General features: G+C 44.7%; 1 protein-coding gene across 2 annotated transcripts in view; it reads left to right on the top strand.

The window, feature by feature from the left end:
- The window catches only part of MINAR1 (membrane integral NOTCH2 associated receptor 1), a 35,767-nt gene extending 15,832 nt beyond the window's left edge, over nucleotides 1-19,935 (top strand). Inside the window, exons 2-5 of one of the 2 annotated variants that reach the window (XR_014773745.1) lie at nucleotides 2,223-4,571; nucleotides 9,647-9,901; nucleotides 10,279-10,344; nucleotides 14,824-14,931. Coding sequence is in view for 1 of the 2 variants with exons in the window: in XM_084753433.1 (XP_084609559.1) it covers nucleotides 2,271-4,571; nucleotides 9,647-9,901; nucleotides 14,824-15,021 (2,754 nt within the window). In the remaining variant the exon portion in view is untranslated. Of the gene's footprint in view, nucleotides 1-2,222; nucleotides 4,572-9,646; nucleotides 9,902-10,278; nucleotides 10,345-14,823 lie in introns of both variants that reach the window. The other variant, XM_084753433.1, reaches the window with a different exon arrangement.
- The last annotated feature ends 205 nt before the right edge of the window (nucleotides 19,936-20,140 follow it).

The following is a 20,140-nucleotide window of genomic DNA, read 5'->3' on the forward strand; positions in this document are numbered from 1 at the left end:
AAGCATGGGCGCAGGGAGGTGACACACAGTGGGTGTCACTGATGGATGGTAAACCTCAGAAGCTGTACCTATGGTTACTAATAGAGAGCTTTCTTTTATTTGATTGGATGTTTTTAATTGTCCTGTTTCAGATTAGTTCACATAGTGATTCTCTTTCCTTTCACCTTCCTCTTCCCTGGTTGGATTTAAGGCCGTGATGGCAGGCACATGGTGGCTGCACATGGTGAGGAGGGCTTACACCTGCCAGTGGACCCTTGAGAGCGAAGGCTGGAGGCTTTGTTACCTCTCTTAGGAAAACACTGGCCTAGGGATGGTATGGGAAGCATGGCTTCTGGACCCAGGATCCACTTGAGGATTCTAGAGGGCAGCCACCAGGGTGGCCAGTGTGGGGAGAAAAAGAGGGGGACGCTCTGCACTGATGTAGCCATTACGAAACAGTAGAAACAACAGACCGTAAACAAGGTGCTCAACAAAACGACAACAAAACGGATGCCTTGTCCTGCAGGCAGACTGGACTGGCCTCCCTGGTTGGCAACTGACATCAGCTGCTGGGGTTCAGAAGAAGCTTGCAGGGCATTTTTGTTTGGATCTCAGGGCTAGAGGCAAGCCTTAGAGTGGGACTGACAAGGGGCTTTGCATATCTCCCTCCAAGGCCTGCAGAGCAACTGCAGCATCACTTGTGCAGGGCAGCCCTCCTTTTCAGGCTAGATGATGATGATGATGATGATGATGATGATGATGATGATGATGATTTGGTGATTGCATAATATTTGCTCATGTAAGAAATTTAGAAAAGATGAAAATCACAAAGAAAATAGTTGTTTATAAAATAAGAACAGCATTTGGGATTTTGTGAGGGAAGCAATGGGAGAACATTCTAGATCAGTGGTTCTCAGACTGTGAATTGCAACTCTTTTGGGGACTCCATGATTCTTTCACAGGGGTTGCCTAAGATCATTGGAAAACAGAGAGATTTACATTACGGCCATAACGGTAGCAAAGTTATAGTCATAAAGTAGCAATAAAAACAATGCTATGGTTAGAGGTCAGCATGGCATGAGGAATTATATTAAAGGGTTGCAGCATTAGGAAGGCTGAGAACCACTGTTTTAGATCTTTCTATAAGAATTGGTTGCGACATAGGCATAGATATTTGTCAAAACCAGCCATGGTACCATTAATATTTGTGCTCATCTCTGTATGTAAAGTTTATAGAAAAAGAAAATCATAATCACTATTGAGCTTGCAACAGTGATGTACATTTTAAAGTATTTAGGTGCAAGAGTATAGATGCCTGCAAGTTACTCTGAAGTATATAAAAAATTAGACTGCTTGATGATGGATAGATGTGTGATCAGCCAAATATAGTAAACCGTTCATGGTTGGATCCAGATGGTGAACACGTAATTGTTCATGATAATATTCCTTCAACTTTGCTGTAAGACTGAAAATTTGCATGATAAAATATCTAGCTAAAGAGAGTACTGTTTCAGAAAAAGATCCATATTTAAATCCCAAATTTAACTACTATTTAGATTTTAGTGCACATCATCTTCTTTGGTTTTAGTTTCTAGGAATACATAATTTCATGTCATGAAGATTTACTTTATGCAGATTTATTTTCATATTCTTTACTCAGTATATCATATTTTATTGTAAAAGTTTTATATAATTTTTAGTTAAGGCATCATTTCTATGCAGCAAAATTCACACTTTTAAGTGTGTGTTCCATGCACTTGATGGATGCACACAGCTACCACAATGTAGGATATCATTCTAAATAATTTCTCCATGTTCCTCAGAGCTTGCTCCTGGCAGCTACTGGTCTATATTCCAGAATGAGAATAAAATGGAATCCTATAGTACAGTGTGTGGTATTTTGACTCTGACTTCTTTCATGTTTTATTTGTGTTGCATGTCCTAGCAGTTTTTTTAAAAAGCTGCATCATAAGAATGTACATTTAAGAAATTTTCAAGTTCAAGAAAGCTTATTGTGTGTTATAACTTGTGTTATTTATGTATTTATTATTATTTGGATATTTTACAGTAATTTCATTGCTAGTGGGAATACCATAGAGCGAACATTGTTATGCCTAAACAGTTTTAGTCACTACAGTATTTTCCTTGTGTGTCTTCAAATCGTTCAAACAATCTGGACTCAGAACACTGCTGCTGTTTTTAACTGTCTTTCCTCCCTTTCTTTTCTGCCACTGTCACTATAGAACCGACGGATGTTCCAGTGTAGTCAGTGAGCTTGCAAATTCCTAATCATGGAGGCCAATCAGGAAGCATCTCTCTTTTTGGTGAAGATCTTAGAAGAACTGGACAGTAAGCAGAATACCGTCTCCTATCAAGACCTGTGCAAGTCACTGTGTGCCCAGTTTGATCTGTCCCAGCTTGCCAAACTGAGAAGTGTGCTTTTCTACACGGCGTGTCTCGACCCCAACTTTCCAGCCACTCTATTCAAGGACAAGATGAAGTGCTCCGTAAATAATCAACAGTCCAAAAAAATCATGGTGGCGGCAGATATTGTGACCATCTTCAACCTGATCCAAATGAACGGGGGCACAGCCAAGGAGAAGCTGCCGGCGGGTTGCCACAAGGTGCGCAAGAAGGAGGCATCCTTTGAATCTTGCAGGCCCGACACTGAGGTGTGCAGCCCAACAGTGTGTGAGCCTCTGAACTGTGAGCTGAGCGAGAGGCCCTTCAGCCGAGGCTACCCCACTAGGCAGTCATCCAAATGCCGAAAAATGGACTGCAAGGAATGCCCACAGTTTGTCCCTGCCTCTGAGCCCAACTTCCTGTTGGGTGTCAGCAAAGAGGGGAAAAACCGGGCAGCTTCACTGGACAGACTCCAAGCCCTGTCCCCATATTCTGTGGCCAGCCCTCAGCCCTGTGAGATGCAGAGAACCTACTTCCCCATGAATATTGAGAATGAGACCATTTCAGATCAGGACTCTCTGCCCATGAGCCAAGGCATCAAAGAGACCTTCATCTCCAATGAGGAACCGTTTGTGGTTCAGTCCTGTGTTCAGAAAAGGAACATATTCAAAGAAGACTTTCACAATCTCATGCCTGTATCCCCCAGTTTGGTTGGTTCCACTAACAAAGCAGAGGGGGATCATGGGGAGCCCCACAACCAGAAGGAGATGCACAAGACACCTTTCTTCAACCACAGCTTTGAGATGCCTTACCACAACCAGTACCTGAATCCGGTGTATTCCCCCATCCCTGACAAAAGGCGTGCAAAGCATGAAAGCTTAGATGACCTTCAAGCCTCTACCTATTTTGGACCCACCCCAGTGATGGGAACACAAGATGCTAGGCGCTGTCCAGGGAGGTCCAGTAAACAGACCCCATGGCCCGCCAAAAGCTGGAGCCTAAACACGGAGGAAGTGCCTGACTTTGAACGGTCCTTTTTCAATAGGGATCCCTCCGAGGAGAAGCTACGCTATCCAAATTCTGGCAGTCAGACCCCCAATTTCTCAGGCCCAGAGAGGCATCCAGCTTACCTGGTGCCAAAGGAGCAACAGAAAGTTCTCCCTGCCAGCTATGCAGTGAAACCAAACGGACTCAAATCTAAAGAGATCTCATCCCCCGTTGACCTGGAGAAGCATGAAGCCATCAAGAAATTTAAGGAGAAAAGCATCAGCTGCACCAGTGGCCAGCACAGCTCAGACACCAGCAGTGTGGGTACTCAGACAGAGCAACATGTGCTGGACCCCCCCAAATGCAAAGACCTGTGTGCTTCTGGTCAGGCCAAGTACAGTGACAGGCATGCCATGAAGCACTCGGATGACGACTCAGAAATTGTCAGCGATGACATCAGTGACATTTTCCGGTTTCTTGATGACATGAGCATCAGCGGCTCCACGGGGGTGATACAGTCATCCTGCTACAACAGCACTGGCTCCTTGTCTCAGCTTCATAAGTCAGACTGTGACAGTTCGCCAGAGCATAACCTCGCCAAGATCACCAACGGGGTCCCCAGTGGCAAGGCAGACAAGTGTAACCGGCCTGAAAATGTCCACCACTCTGAAGAGGAGTTGAAGACCAGTGTGTGCAAACTGGTCCTCAGGATTGGTGAGATTGAGCGGAAGCTGGAGTCACTGTCGGGGGTCCGTGAGGAAATCTCCCAGGTCCTTGGAAAACTCAATAAACTGGATCAGAAAATACAACAGCCGGAGAAAGTGAATGTGCAGATTGACCTCAACTCCCTGACTAGCGAGGCACCTTCTGATGACAGTACCTCTCCTAGGGTGTTCCGGGCACACAGTGGATCCCACGGACCCAAGGTAGAGAACAGCCCAGACTGGTGCTGCTCCGATGCCAGTGGGAGCAACAGTGAAAGCCTGCGCGTCAAGGCTTTAAAGAAAAGCCTTTTTACCAGGCCGTCTTCAAGGTCCCTGACTGAGGAGAACAGTGCCACAGAGTCCAAAATTGCCAGCATTTCCAACTCTCCTAGAGACTGGCGAACCATCACTTATACCAATCGCATGGGCCTCAGCGAGGAGGAGATAAAAGATGCAGGCCCAGCTGATAACAAAGACTGGCATCGGAAATCCAAGGAGGTAATGGTGATTTAAGTTCTCATGGTTGGTTTCAGCACTGTCACAGCCTCAGACATTCCATGAGAAGCCTTGCCTCTTGCTGGGAACTGTGCCTTGCTGGTTCCCCTTCCAGAATTGGCAGGCTCTGCACATCAGACCAGAGAGGGCAGCGTGAGCAGGCTGTTTGTTCTGCCAAGGTGCCAGTCAGTTGGGTGGAGCTCACGCTGTGATGCTGCCGACAGTAGACAGTGCAGTTTGGATATTGGACAGGTGGTGTGAGATTTTGCAGAAGGGGGAGTGCATCAAGGCAGGCAAGCATCACCAAGGTTATCTTTTTGTCCTTGCTGAAGTAGTGGGACCTGTACCAGGCAAGCATGGGTAGAGGCTTGCTAGTGTCCTTGATGTTAGGTCTCTTGCATGAATTTTGTTGCATGCATTATGTCACTTTTGACAATATGAGCCCATTTCACTATAAGATAAATAAGTAATAATAAGGAAACAATTTTATTGTTCCACTGTGGAAAAACAGCCAATCGTAAACAATGTCCCCTTTTCCTCTTTAGTTGTCTCCTTTTCCTACATAATGGGTGCTCTGCACATCTTATGTGAGTGCTAGTTTTGCCCATTTATCAAAGACCTCACCCCACCAGCTCTGGAATCCATGCTTGTATGTGTTCAAATCCTTCCCTTTTCTGTCCTGTGGTGAAGGGGACAGTTCCAGGGGACATGCATCCAACCTGCTCACTCTGGATAGGTTCCTGGGGTTCCTCCCTGCCAGGATGATGTAGTCTCAGTCTGTAGCTTACTGTCCTGCCACCATCAGCTTCAGTGTCACTGGACAGGCCATGAGCTGACCTTCCAGGGTCTCTGAGGATTGGACTATCAGTGGGAGGGGAGTAGTAGGATGGGCTTCCAGAGTGCTGAGCCAAAAAAGAGGTGTGGGCTTCCCATGTGATGTCAAGAAAGACAAACTTGCAAAAAAAAAATAGGTTTGAATTCAGGGTTTAGAATGAGAAAAGTGAAGGAGCATTACTTTTTTTTCTGATGCCAAAGACACCCTTGTACCCCATGATGCTTTTTCCCCTAAATTGCTTGCCATGGACACCAGATTTCTGGAACCCAGGGTTCCATTAGAGAGTTTGCATGGCTAGTTGATTGTATATTACCAGCCTGACCTCCAGTGCCTCACCAAACCAGCAGGACTAGCTACAACCTTAAGTAAGATCCACTTGACAGGCCTCACATCGGCAGGCAGCTACCATCTAAAGTAAGCCCCCTGAACTGCGGGACTGTTTTTATTGTGACCTTTTCTCTTGGCATTAGCTACCTCTTATATTGATGATCCCTGCTGGGGATAACCAGCTTTGGTCACTGTCTCACAAATTGCTGAAAGCCGGACCCTCCAAATATTTCACAATGCCCAGGTCTCAAAGTCCTCAGGTCTCAGATCAGACCTTCTATTCTTTTGTAGCCAGTGTTTCTCCTCCATTTCCATGGTGGGGGATGGTCACCACCTTGGCAATGTTCCCGGCTGACAAGCTGCCCATGAGCTGTGGCTCACACTTGCCCAGAAGCTGCCAGCTCCTACGTATTTACCTTTTGTGAAGTCTCTTGCATTTCTGTCTCATTTGCCACGAGGCCTCCAGTCCAGCCTTCACACCCTACTTGGGGCTTGGGGAGCCCCCCTCCATCTCCCACTTCATCTCATGGGCCACTTCTATGTTCACCTCCCCAAATCATCCTCTCTATAGGTGTGTGGTGCCTCCAGCTTCTAAATCCCCCACAGATCTCCTTTGCTTCCCCCAAAAGTCTCAAAGTTCTTACCGTGTGTGTGTGTGTGTGTGTGTGTGTGTGTGTGTGTGTGTGTGTTTCATGCATGTGGCTGTAAGAGGACAGCTTGTAGCAGTTAATTCTATTTTCTATCATGGGGGGTCTGGGGGGAATTGAACTCCTGTCATCAGGCTTTGTGGCAAGTGCCTGTACCCACTAAGCCTTCATTTCTACACATAGTTCTTTCTAGCCAGAATGGCTGTTTTACCCAAAAGCCTGCTTTGCCTCAGTGAGTCTACTTGTATTCCACCACCACCACCACCACCACCACCACCACCACCACCACCACCACCATCACCACCATCACCACCACCACCACCACCACCACCACCATCACCACCATCACCACCACCACCACCACCATCACCACCATCACCACCACCACCACCACCACCACCACCATCATCACGATCACCACCACCACCACCACCACCACCACCACCATCACCACCACCACCATCACCACCACCATCACCACCACCACCACCACCATCACCACCACCACCACCACCACCACCATCACCATCACCACCACCACCACCACCACCATCACCATCACCACCATCACTACCACCACCACCACCACCACCACCACCACCATCACCACCACCACCACCACCACCACCACCACCATCACCACCACCACCACCACCACCACCACCACCATCACCACCACCACCACCACCACCACCATCATCATCACCACCACCATCACCACCACCACCATCACCACCATCACCATCACCACCATCACCATCACCACCACCACCACCATCACCATCACCACCATCACCATCACAACCACCACCACCACCACCATCACCATCACCACCACCATCACCACCATCACCACCACCACCACCATCACCACCACCACCACCATCACCACCACCACACTACCACTATCACCACCATCACCACCATCACCACCACCACCACCACCATCACCACCACCACCACCACCACCACCACCACCATCACCACCACCACCACCACCACCACCATCACCACCATCACCACCATCACCACCACCACCACCACCACCACCACCACCATCATCATCACCACCACCATCACCACCACCACCACCACCATCACCACCATCACCATCACCACCATCACCATCACCACCACCACCACCATCACCACCATCACCACCACCACCACCACCATCACCACCACCACCATCACCACCACCACACTACCACCATCACCACCATCACCACCACCACCACCATCACCACCACCACCACCACCACCACCATCACCACCACACCACTCCCCCAACCCACCCCTGCCTCCAATACTATGTTTATTCACTTAGTCACCTACTTAGTAAATACTTAAGTAACTCTAATGGCCACTTATGGCCAGGCCTTGTTATGTGATCAAACTGTTTTTCACATAATTACCACATCAGGATAGCCTGATCTATAATGGCTGGTGCTGATCTCTGCAGTGTCAGGCCTCTGGGTTCTGTGAGCTGAAGGTCTCTTTATTCTCACACATCTGGACACTAGTACAGGGATTGCTGCCCATCTCTGACCTCTAGCTCTCCACTCTCTTTGTTCAGATGTGCTAGGCAAGAACATTTGCTGAGACATATAGATGATGCATATACATATTGACTGCTGTCTTGGAGGTTGAACTCATCAGTAGAAGGATCAAGGCTGGGCCTCCGTGAGATGTTGTTGTTGGGCATGTGAAAGAGTCCATGTTTGCCATTTCTACTTGTGCAGCATTGAGTCTATCTCTTAACTTCTCTGACCTGATCTTTTACATCCACGTGGGGATTGTTAAGGAGAAGGTGGTACAGGATGCTACACCTCAAGCACCAGGCAGTGTAATGGATATACAGTCAGCCCAGAGGCTACCACCGACATTATTGTCATGGGAATTTCTGCCATCCCTGGCTTTGTGTGAGATCTGCTTACTTTAGGAACTCTTGCAAGGACTGGGGAGTGCTATGTTAGCAGACTAAATAAAACCAGTGGATCCTTTTAGAAAATCCCAGGCCTTGATGAGTTAGAAAAAAAGAAAACCGACCTTCTTATTTGATTTACCTAAATCTGTGCCTCTGTCCATAGCCTTGATGGTTTTGAATAGCCTAGTTTCACACTTTGCCTCTGCTCATGAGCCAGAGGATCAGGTGTGCTGATATATGTTACTAGCCCACATCCAGGTGTGCGATATGCAGGCACAGCCACACACATTTTCTCATTGTGTGTCCACTTGTCACATCCCCTCCACTTATATTCCTCCCCACCCCTTTCTATTACTTTTGTACAGAATATTTTTGCTTTCTTTCTTTTATGCCAATTGCTTTATAATTGGTTTCTATGCCCTGGACAAATCATGGTGGGGTGCCATTTTGTTGGAGCCAGAAATAAAAGGCAAACAAACTATTCCTTGGAGGAACTCAAAGTCTAGTGGAGGAGACAGTCTGGCAGACAACCATTATAGCTTAGCATGACAAATTCTGCCTGAAAGGCCTGTACACAGTCCTATAAGACCACAGAGATAAACACCATCCTGTTTGTAAGGGAGCACTTGCTGGAGAGTCATCTACGTGGAAACCTCCAGGTGAATAGAGAAAAGATCAGAAGCCCTGCTCTTACAGGTTCCCAGAGAATAGACTGTGATGTGTCACACAGCCTGAGGACAGAATTGACATCAAGCTCTTTTTGACACTGCCACCTCCACACACTGCTTTTTCATCTTAAATGTTGTACAGATACTTTGAAAGGGCCACCCGCCACCATGGACCGTGTCACTAGAGACTCCTCATGCGGGCCTTCCGGTTTAGCTTCTCCCTTCCAAGGCAGGTCGACACACTCTGTGCAGAATGATCTGTGCCTTTTACTTCTTGAGTCGGGGTATAAAATGGGACAGAAAAGAAGGGTCATTAAGATGCTGGAGCCAAGAAAAGACTCCAAAAACTAGCTTAATAGGTTTGAAACCCTGCTCAGCTGTGTGTCTGTCTGTATAAGAGGAGTCAGCTGTGAGGACCGTGTAAAGATCAGGCTATAAGGAGCAACCTCCTGATATGGAAACATGCCCTCCTATCAATCAGGATCAGAAGCTCTCTTTAGAGGTGTCTCCCCAAACAAGCCGACTTTGTGTGTGTTGCTAAGTAAATGCATGTTGCTGCTTGGGTGACTACCTGGGAGCCTCATTGATTAAAAAGCTGGCTGGCTGCTCAAATGGACTGTGAGACCTGATGCCACCTCTGTGGCTTTTCTGGATGTCTTTGTGCTCCCCTGCAGGCAGACAGACAGTACGACATCCCCCCACAGCACCGACTGCCCAAACAGCCCAAAGATGGCTTCCTGGTGGAGCAGGTGTTCAGTCCTCATCCGTATCCCACGTCCCTCAAGGCCCACATGAAGAGCAACCCCCTGTACACAGACATGAGGCTGACTGAGCTAGCTGAGGTGAAGCGGAGCCAGCCTTCCTGGACCATAGAGGAGTATGCTCGGAACTCTGGTGACAAGGGCAAGCTGACAGCTTTGGACCTGCAGGTGAGCCTCACTGTTTCTGGGTGGGAGGAGCCCAGCCATGGGCTGTGGATAATGTAAATCTGGCCTCTCCCTCAAGGAACTCCCTTGGTCTCTACTATGGAATTCTGAAATGTAATAAACATGAGATCTTTTTTTCTTTCTTTCTTTTTTTTTTTTTATCTTTTGGTTGTGGTTGTTGTTTTAAACAAGGGGGTTTATACCTTGCCAATTTGACCATAAGCCTTTAACAACAAGGGTGCTTGCTTTATATGTTTTTGTTGGCCGTCTGATTTGCTAATGATGCATTTTGAAACAAAGTGCAAATTCTAATCTTTGCTCACAAGACCTGAGCCAAACTGATTAATGAAACACAAGCTGATTTCTCCTTCCATATGTAGCACGTGGGATAAGCATGTTTGTGGGAGCCAAGCTATGGATTATGTTTCCATATGGAGCCACCCCAGGTAAGAGCCATTCCTGGAAGGTCTGTGAGTGCCATTATGGCTAGAGGGCATGCTTTTTTGTTGTTGTTATTGTTTTGGTTTTTTTGTTCACCCACCACAGGGCTGGTTTTGGGTTGCACTTTTTATTTTGGTGGGCAGCTCTTTAAGGTTCCACTCACAGCACAACTGTGTACGTTTCCTCATCACTACAAAGCAATCACCATGGGCACCTTTGGCCTTGGCTATAAAGACAGTAAGGCCACAGCACCAAAGGAATGAATTAGCCCAAGCACTTGAAGTGTGGTTGGTGAGAGCTGTCTATAGATCCACTATGGCAGGGCTATCGTGCCATGGCCTTATTCTAAACAAAGACAGGGTTGGAGGGGCAGCATGCGGCCGAGGAAAGACACTGGGATTGAGCACACCAAGTTGTAATCCAAAGCTGCTTAAGAACGCCGTGTGACCTGGAGCACTTATTCACCTGCTTTTGCTTTGGCCCTCTCACTTGTGAACTGGGCATAAAAATATCTATCTTAATGGCATTGTTGTGAGAGCTGGAACTAATACATACAAAGGACCTGGCACTGAGTAGGTACTGAGAGACAGTACTCACAACTTGGTAGTGGACGCTGAAGCCACTCAGTGGACATAGTACTTCGCACATCCATCCCTTGGCTCCAGACAGTTGCCCTCGAGGCAGGTATTGCTTTGACCATCTCCAAGTTACAAACCAGGAAGCCATGGAAACAGGAAGTGTAGTGAGTTGGCCCAGGTCATAGATCTATCCTGGACCCTTTGGACAGTAAGTCCTGGTCTTCCTCTTCTCTTCCCTCTGTAGAATTTCCTTTTTTTTTTTTTTTTTTTTTTTTTTGTTGTTGTTGTTAGTTTAAGAGCGCTTCATCTCAGACTGAAGGCTTGCAATCACACTTGCATATCTGGGCCCTGAAATGGTAGCAATTCAAGGGAGCTCTGGCCCAGTCCTAGATAAGAAGAAAGTAGTGACAAGGGGAACATTCTAAGCTTCCCTTTAACTATCCTACTCCATGTATATAATATCTGTGTGCATACCACATGCCACTTGTCCTGTTGGGCTGCTGTCTCTCCCGTCATCTTCCTGATGACAAGTAGGCTAGACCGTGGTGACTTGAGTCTCCCACAAACAGACTTCTGTACAACTATATGTGTTACCCTTTGACCGGTGTGCTTTAAGTTTATCACAAGCTTCCAGGCAGAAAACGCTCAGAATTAGAAATGACTCAACAGGTTGTAATAATCAATACTTCACCCTGCCCTGGAGGTAATTTTGAAAATAGATATTTGAAAGTTGAGAGAGAGAGAGAGAGAGAGAGAGAGAGAGAGAGAGAGAGAGAGAGAGCGCCTGAGGGATTCTGTGGTTACAAATGCGTGCAATTTGAATGTGTCAGTGTTTTTAAGTATAAAGATAAAATTAGAAAGAATAAAATAAAAACAGACATTTGAGTTACAGAGCCTTAGGTGACTCTGCTTAACAGGAAAGGACAGAGTTCCCAGCCACATGTTCTGAGGGGATAGAGAGCCTATTGCCTTTTGATATGTTGACAGCAAGGAAGACAGTGGAGGCAGGTGGGGCCAGCTTATGCATTGGCATTGCTTTGTAGAGATTGGAGTGCCGTTCCATGTTAGCCTTGGAACAGATTTCTCAGGGCCCATATTTGCCCATCCATACATGCACTAGTGATATACACGGAGGGGGTAGGTACTGGTGTATGCCTGGCTTTGATTTCATCACTTGGCAGGCCTAATTAACAAGTGAGTATATGTGTGTTGTCCCTGGAAACCCCGGTATTACCTCTCTGTGCTGTGGTGCCCATGCCGTTACAGCTTGAGGTTATTGCAAACAAAACTAATTAAAATAGTTTATTTCACAGGAAGACTCTAAGCCCGTAAGTGTAGATAGCTCTAAAAGGAGGCTGATTTCCCTCTCTCTGAGATGGAGAGAACGGAACACAAGATCTGCTGTGCCCTGTGTGCTGCAACCCTCCTGGGCCAGCTCAGCGAAAACTGGGGGAAAGAGCAGTGTGTTTTGACCATAATGACAAGAGCTTGCCTTCAAGGTTATAGGGAAGGGAAGGCTGCCTGTCTGGCCTTCCACCTAAAGTTAATCTTCGTGGTCACAGAATTCACATGTTAGGGCAGTATTCCAATAAGACAGGGCTATATCTGGATAATTTCCTCTCTTCTTGAGTGTCTATTCAACTACTGAAGGGTTTTCATGTCAGGGAGAGCAAGTGGGGCCCAACTGTGTCCATGAAGGTCAGAGCGCTCTCTCTCTCTCTCTCTCTCTCTCTCTCTCTCTCTCTCTCTCTCTCTCTCTCTCTCTCTCTCTGTATTATACATACACATGCATATAAATTGTATGTGCATGTATGTGCATATACGTGCACATATACAGTCTTGTGTTTGCATATATGTGTGTTTGGGTGCATGCCTATGACACAAATATGACAACACAGATTCTAAAACAGTAGAGCTTTGCCACTATAGAGCTGTTTAGATCAGCTCCAGGGAGAGGCTTCTAGACTCCAGAAGTTGACACTTGGACCTAGGAGTTTCTTTCAAGGACATTTACAGGCCTTCCCTATGTCAAGAACACTTGGGTTTATATTAAGGGTATTGCTATCATGGATGACTAGTACTGCCTTCTGCCCTTCTATCTAGCTTGCAGAATTTATAAGCAGTGTTAAAGTCAGCCACACTAAGTTCTGTTCTCTTGGCACTGTACAGTGTTGTTCAGCCTGCCCTGCCCAACCGCTATAGCACTGGAGTGGCCCCAGATGATCTGTAAATGAATGTGTCTGACTACTCTGATGACCTTGGTTTTGGACATTTCATACTGCTTTTTAAATGTCATCAAATTTTATATTCACTTGATTCTCTGAAGTGATTTAAAAGTAGAAAAATAAGACAACTGGAGTTAGCCTGCAGTTCACAGCCTGTAGACCCCCTCCTCCAAATATATGATGGTTATCAACAGGGCAGTGATGAAATCTTGATACGAAGTGGCAGTGGGTTGTCGGCACCCTGCAGTAAGCAGATGGCATGCCCAAAGGGATGATGGGAAGCTGGTCAAGAGGATCTTTCACTGTAATGTGAGCAGGTTAAGGGACAGAAATAGCCAGTGAAATATCCAGAGAGCAGGACTGAAGAGAGAGAAGAGCTGTTGCCTTTCTTGGGTCTTGAAGGGCCATGGGCAAGTCACTGTTTCTGAAACTCACCAGGGCACACACAGCTCTGCAAGTTACAGTGTGGTAGGAGCCTAGCTGTTGGAAGGGGTAACCCAGAAGGAAGAATGCTGGGAGAACCACCACCCTACTTCTCTCTCCTCTTCTTTCCCTCAACTGAGCCTAGGGAGCACAGTGCAAGGTGCAAAAGGAACTATCTAGAAGGTCAGATGGGAAATGGTGAGCATGCTTTAATCATCACTACTCCGTAAACAGTGTGCCATGGCTGAACTATCTCAGTGCTGCAGGCCTGGGATTTCTTTCTTTCTTTCTTTCTTTTTTTTTTTTTGATTATGTGTGTGCAACTTTAATGTGCCCATGTTTATAAAACAACCCAAGAACTCTTCTCACAATGGATATTTGGTTTGTGATTTAGAGATTTAGGAGGCCTCACTTGGGACTGTAATGTGTTTTTGCCTTTTTGCGAGACACGTTATTAAACGTTTGCCATAAAACAATAACACAGCTTTGCTTCATGAAAATAGATTATAGCCATCACTGTGCAATGGGGTTCATGGGGAATACAGGTTAAATATGATATTTTCTCTGCAGACAATACATTAATCCTTGGTAGGCATTTGCAGTAGGAGCTGGCTTTGGGGGAAAAGTGCTACTTGCTCTAGAATCATCACCAACCATGGTGGGGACAGTCTGCTGTGGGTCTGCAGTCCTTGACTTTGAACAGTGTTCTAACCTGCTCATGCAGATGCTTGAAATGGAAATATTTTACATTTTGATTAAGCTGGAGGTGCCTTTGATTTTTTCAGTAGAAGCTCTGAGAAATGAGCTGACTGAAAATTACAAGGCAGTCTTGGTTCGAGCAGATCTGCTCTTAGAGGCTTCTGGTAGAAAATATTTTTCAATGACTTTTCTTGCATCCCTTTACAGTGAAGCCAAACTACTTTTGGTCATGTAACCTTGAAGCTGAGTCTTGCTTTTCTTGGCCACTTGGCTTCCTTATGTAGAGATGACCCCTGGCTCTCCCCGTATCGAAGCTGTTGTGTCAGTTTTAGAGAGGGAGGAGCTGCTTCAGGGTGTATGCTCACTGTGATGTATGGGGTGGACCCTCGGCAGTCTATTGCTGCCACAGACCTGGTCGGGGGAGCATCTTATGATGCTGTCTTTGCTGGATACCAGCTGCAGACAACTTTTAAGTGCTCCGGAAGTGACAATCGTCAGGATGTCTTAGACCTGGTTTCAAGTATTAACCATGTTTCTAACATCTTCTCTTGACTTCTAGACCCAAGAATCCTTAAACCCAAACAACTTGGAATACTGGATGGAAGATATTTATACTCCAGGCTATGATTCATTACTAAAACGGAAAGAAGCCGAGTTCAGACGAGCCAAGGTCTGCAAGATCGCTGCCCTCATCACGGCCGCAGCGTGCACACTCGTTCTTGTCATCGTTGTGCCCATTTGCACGATGAAGTCCTGAGCCTGTGGACCCAGCGTTCATGCAGCTCATGGCACGCACTGTCCTCCTCTGTGTTTCAAAAGCTCACCCCAGTGTGGCTACAGTTTGCTGAAATAGAAACAAAAATCCTGGATGCTTTTCTACAGTGCTGCAGGTCATCTTCGGAGAATGTGTACTCTGGGAAGAAATCTACCTAGCTGTTAAGCTTTAAGATGCAGTTACACCCTGATATATTTTCAAAAGTACAATAGCTTTGTTCCACCTAAGGAATGCCGTGGATTATCAGTTAAAAATAAAAATTGGGTTCTTTCCTTTGGATAATGATTCATGGTGAGCGTTAAGCTATCATTTAAGTTATACAGAGCAGATTTACTACCTGTTCTTTGGAGGAGCGGCTGGTGACACAAAGATAAAAAAAAGCAAAGGGGTGGGGTCTGTTTCCTTAATCCTCTAAGACTGTTGTTGATGATGTAACTGGATGTGCGTCCACAAGAATGTGGCTTCTCCCCTGACTTTTATCAAGGGCTATTGACTTTCTTCTTGCCCTTCTGTCATCGTCACGGTAGACCATCTGAATCGCTGCAGCTCTTGATAGCAGCATTCTGAAAGTTCTTCTTGGGCCTAGGAAAGAAGGAGCTGTACTTCCCAAGCCAAGCATGATAGACAGTATCCTGTTTTTTTATTTTTTGTTTTTTTCAGAATGGGCCAAGATACTCAGGATAGGCAACCTTCCTGTTGTCCCCAACAAGATGTGGGGAAGCTTGCCGGCTGGGTGTGCTGAACACCTGAAGGTCGCAGCCACCCCAAAGGATCTACTGTTCTAGCTCTGGCACGTGGCTCTGTTCCTTGATTTTCTAACTCTGAGTGGTACCTGATGCTCAACTCTGAAGAGTCTGGAACTTGTTCTTGTGCCTTGAAGAGCAGAGACAATGGTGACACTTTACCGTTCTAACTATAAACCGTGGATTCTGTCCACTACTGGTACCAGTACCAACCATTTTCAATGGCTTTAAAAATATTTTGAATGCGTATTCAATAATGTGACAAAGGTACCAAGGTCTCCTCAGCCACAACAACATTTACTCTAGAGTTTTAAATATTTGTCAACAGCTCAAAAATAGTATCTATTTAATCATTTATCTATTTACATGTCTAAATACCTGATTTTGGTTTATTTTCTTCATTGCTAAGTAAATCAAGAGCAAGATTTTTCCAAGTGTACAAGAAGCTGTTGTAATTTTATTATAGTTTGATCTTTGTTTCCATCTGATTGGTGCTTGACAATAATTGGGCAGAAAGACTTCTTATCAACATCTGTGTCTAATGTCTTACTACAGATTAAAGAAAAATTGTTGCCAGAAACTAGCAATCTTAAATTCATTGAACAACAAACTAAAATACACACACATTTTGGTTGTAAGAATAATCACTTTGGAAAATATGCACACTTTCTATAAGTGGAATCTGAGAAGCCTTTTAATTTCTAAAGCAATAGGAGTCTAGCATCCATCCTAACTATTTCGAAATAATGCTGAGCTTGCAGCACTGGATCCTGTTGTTAGTAGTCAAGACTGGTCAGTGCATTTAATGATGCTAACAGATGAGGATGGATTCTCCCACCTGTAGGGGGCCTTTGTTTTAGAGGTCCTCGTGGTATCTATTTCTATTGATATGTTTACTAATGGATCTTCAATTAGGTGACTGAAACTTTAGCCTTAGAATGGAAGACTTGCCGTTGAAAATGATTGAAAATGAACACATACATGCATACACACACACACATATATGCATGCAAACACACAGCCATACATGTCTGTTGTTAGAATTGTAGTCTTTTGGTGCTCTGTTTTAGATTGGGCACTTCAAATAAGGTTGTTTCTTTCACTCCAAAGAGGCTACTAGGTTACATCCTTTGGAGTCCCCTTTTCACCCCTCCCTTGTCAACAACGACTCTGTCCCACATTCTGATGTCACTATTCTGCACCACAGCACAGATTAAGCTATCAAAGAATCAGGGAATCAACTTCCTGGTCTGTGGTTTGCTGCACAGCAGAGATGTTCTCTTCCAGGATAATAAAAATTTTGTCAAATCCCAACTGGACTCCTCCATTTGGCAGGTGGGATTATGGGGGTCAGATGGCACTCCCTTGATTAAACTGCTGATATAATGAAGCCAACCATACTTCATCCATTGCCACTGCCCTAGGGTAAATCTATTTCTAATAGGCCCTTATGTGGGTCATGTGCCTACCTAGGGAGGGCATGACTATAGCCTAAGTCAAGCATAAAACTGAAAGAATCCTGTAGAATTCTCAATGCCTTTTTCATTTCTGGGAAGGTGGTAAGAGCAATCCAACCTTGCTCTAAGTCCAGGATAGGTCTAACTCAGTGTTGTCACATATTGAAAACATCTAGACCCAGTAATAATCTAGGAACCAGATTATGAAGGGCAAAGGAAGGAAGGTTTTCTCTGGAATGTGGCCATCCTCAGGCAGGTTGTACAAAGTCTGGTGTTGGAGGACCACACCTTTGCTACATATATGAGCTCATGGATGCCTAGAGTTTCAGAACCCATAAAAGATTATGTTTATAGTTAGATATCTTTCTCTTTCACCCCACCTTGATTTTCTTAGATCCCAGACCCACTCTGGTTCCCTTAACCCCTCAATTTTCATAACGAAGCAAGACAGAGTTTACCTGACAGAAGTGTCTGCATCCCTCCAGGTGATTTGTGTCCCTTATTTGCTATTGTAATGCATGCCTTCCCCAAGGCAAAGGTGACTGACTGGCCTTCTGTACTGAGTGCCATGTTCTACCACTCAGGAATTTTTACAGAAAGTACATGTTTTCAGACCCAAATGAAAGTCACTGTATGTTACAAATTACTTCATTTTTGTTGGCTTTCTTTTTTCTTTCTATCTTTCCTTCTTTCTTCCTTTCCTTCCTTCCTTCCCTTCTTCCCTCTTCCTTCCTTTTTTCTTTCCTTGTTTTCTTCCTTCCCTCTTTCTTCCTTTCTTTTTTTTTTTGTACTGAAAACTAATCATAGGACTATTGAAGGGATTAGTTTGCAATCAGATCTCTCTAGACAATTATGAAATTCAGAATCACCTCATTTTATTTTTACTGATATGACATTGTTTTGAACATAGCCTTGCAGAAAAGCAATCGCCAATCAAAACAACTTTTCAGCTCTCTGATTCCAGGCATTGTACTCCAGCACTCCTTTGTTTAAACTAGTGAAACAATGAAGCCAATCAGACATCATGTGCTGCCAGCTAATCATAAATTATTATTTTAGGGCATGCAGCCATGTGAATAATACCTGCAAGGCTAGCTTAATAGACATGATAAAACAATCAGTGTTTCGAATATCTATACTATTGTTGCCTTTGTCTTAATTCCTTGTCGGACTTAGGCAGTGTGGAGTTTGTGAGCAGTAACCCTTTATTTGTTTATATTTTTTTTTGCACAAAGCCCCTCTGTTAGTGGTTAAATGGTATGAGAATTTATAAACGTTGGAATTGAGTTTAACATGCTTCCTATTATTAATATAACCAAACCTACAAGAATATTGTGGTCAATTGTGTGAATACCAAATAATTATATACTGTATATTGTACTACAGAAATTTGTATTTTAGGGCAAAGATTTGAGTAACTGTTGGTATAACCGAAGAGTATGAGATATTTATTAAGTGACAGTGAGAAATGCAACAACCCTTATTTATGCCTTATGAGCAACGGAGTGTAAAGTGTAAGGAAGAGTTTTATGCGAAGACCCTAAAGGGACGGGTTTCCATGAAGGCAGGGATTGTGTCTTTCTATGTTTGTTCTGTACGGCTCTCAGCACACTCTTGGTGCTTGATAAATGTTATATAATACCAACAACTAAGCACATTTTTAGATCTTTTTTCAAATGGCTCGTGTAAAATTTGGTTAATGTGGGTTTGAAGCTATCATGTAAAATCTGCCTCTCCAAATATAATCAAAATAAATGGAAAATATGCAGTCACTTGTAATGAGATTTTATTTTACCCATAAACTATAGGGTTCCAGTTTATGGACATGTTACAAACTGTCCATCCTGGTTATTTTTTCTCAAACTGAATGATTCTGAAGTAAAAATCAAAATATGTGAGTAACCGAGCCCCCCTCCTGTCTCACTTGCAGTAACATCTTACTGAAAAATCACCATCAATCACTCAGTATGCTGCATGTGAAGAATATCCCCACAAGCAGTTTCCTAAACTTGTGAATATATTACCATTTCTTTAATCTTTCTACCTGTGAATGGATATTCAGGTCCCATATGCAAGGGTACTGTGGCTGATTGAAATTGACCCACAATGCCAGTCACTATGTACTGAAGGATGCATATTGGTGGTGCTCCTGGGTGAAAGGGTTGCGGCTATGGATATTCTGGACATACCTTTTCTATAGTACTGCTGGGTCATGAAGGATGCTTAAATGCTAGATTAGGACATGAAGACTTTCTAAATACAGTTCTGCAGATATACTCTGTTTCTGGGCTTCTAGGTAGAGGCCCAATTTCCGCATCCTTCCTAAGAGGGCCTAGCGCTCTTACATTCTAATAAGTATTCAGTGATCTATCGTTATTCTCAAAATATTCCCAGGCTGGAGAGATGGCTAAGTGGATAAAACACTTGTTGCACAAGCTTAAGGACTCAAGTTCAAATGCCCAGAACCAACGTAAAACCGTGCATCATCTATGATCAGTCCCACTCCTCCTGCAGTGAGATGGGAGGGAGGCTGTGTATTACCCCTGGATGCTCACAGGCCAGTTAGCCTGGTGTACAACAGAGTGCTAAACAACAAAGATCCTGCCTCATACAGGGAAGAAGTTCAGCAATCTGAGGTTCTCTTCTGAGCTCTACATGTGCACCGTGGACACACATATATCCATTCACAAAATGAAATAAAGTATTGTTTTTCTGATGGATAATGAAATTTGCTGATTTTTGTGTTGTTAGCCCAATGAGTATCCTATTTTGTGAGGTGTTCCTTTAGATATTTTTAATGGTACAAAAATCTAAAATAATTTTTATGGTAGCATACAAGGCAGTAGGTTTTGCTATGACACATTCGTGCTTGTATGTTAGGATGGGGTGCTGTCAATCATT

The sequence above is a fragment of the Acomys minous genome (genome assembly GCF_964271855.1).
Source record: "Acomys minous genome assembly, chromosome: 13".
Classification (NCBI taxonomy): Eukaryota; Metazoa; Chordata; class Mammalia; order Rodentia; family Muridae; genus Acomys; species Acomys minous.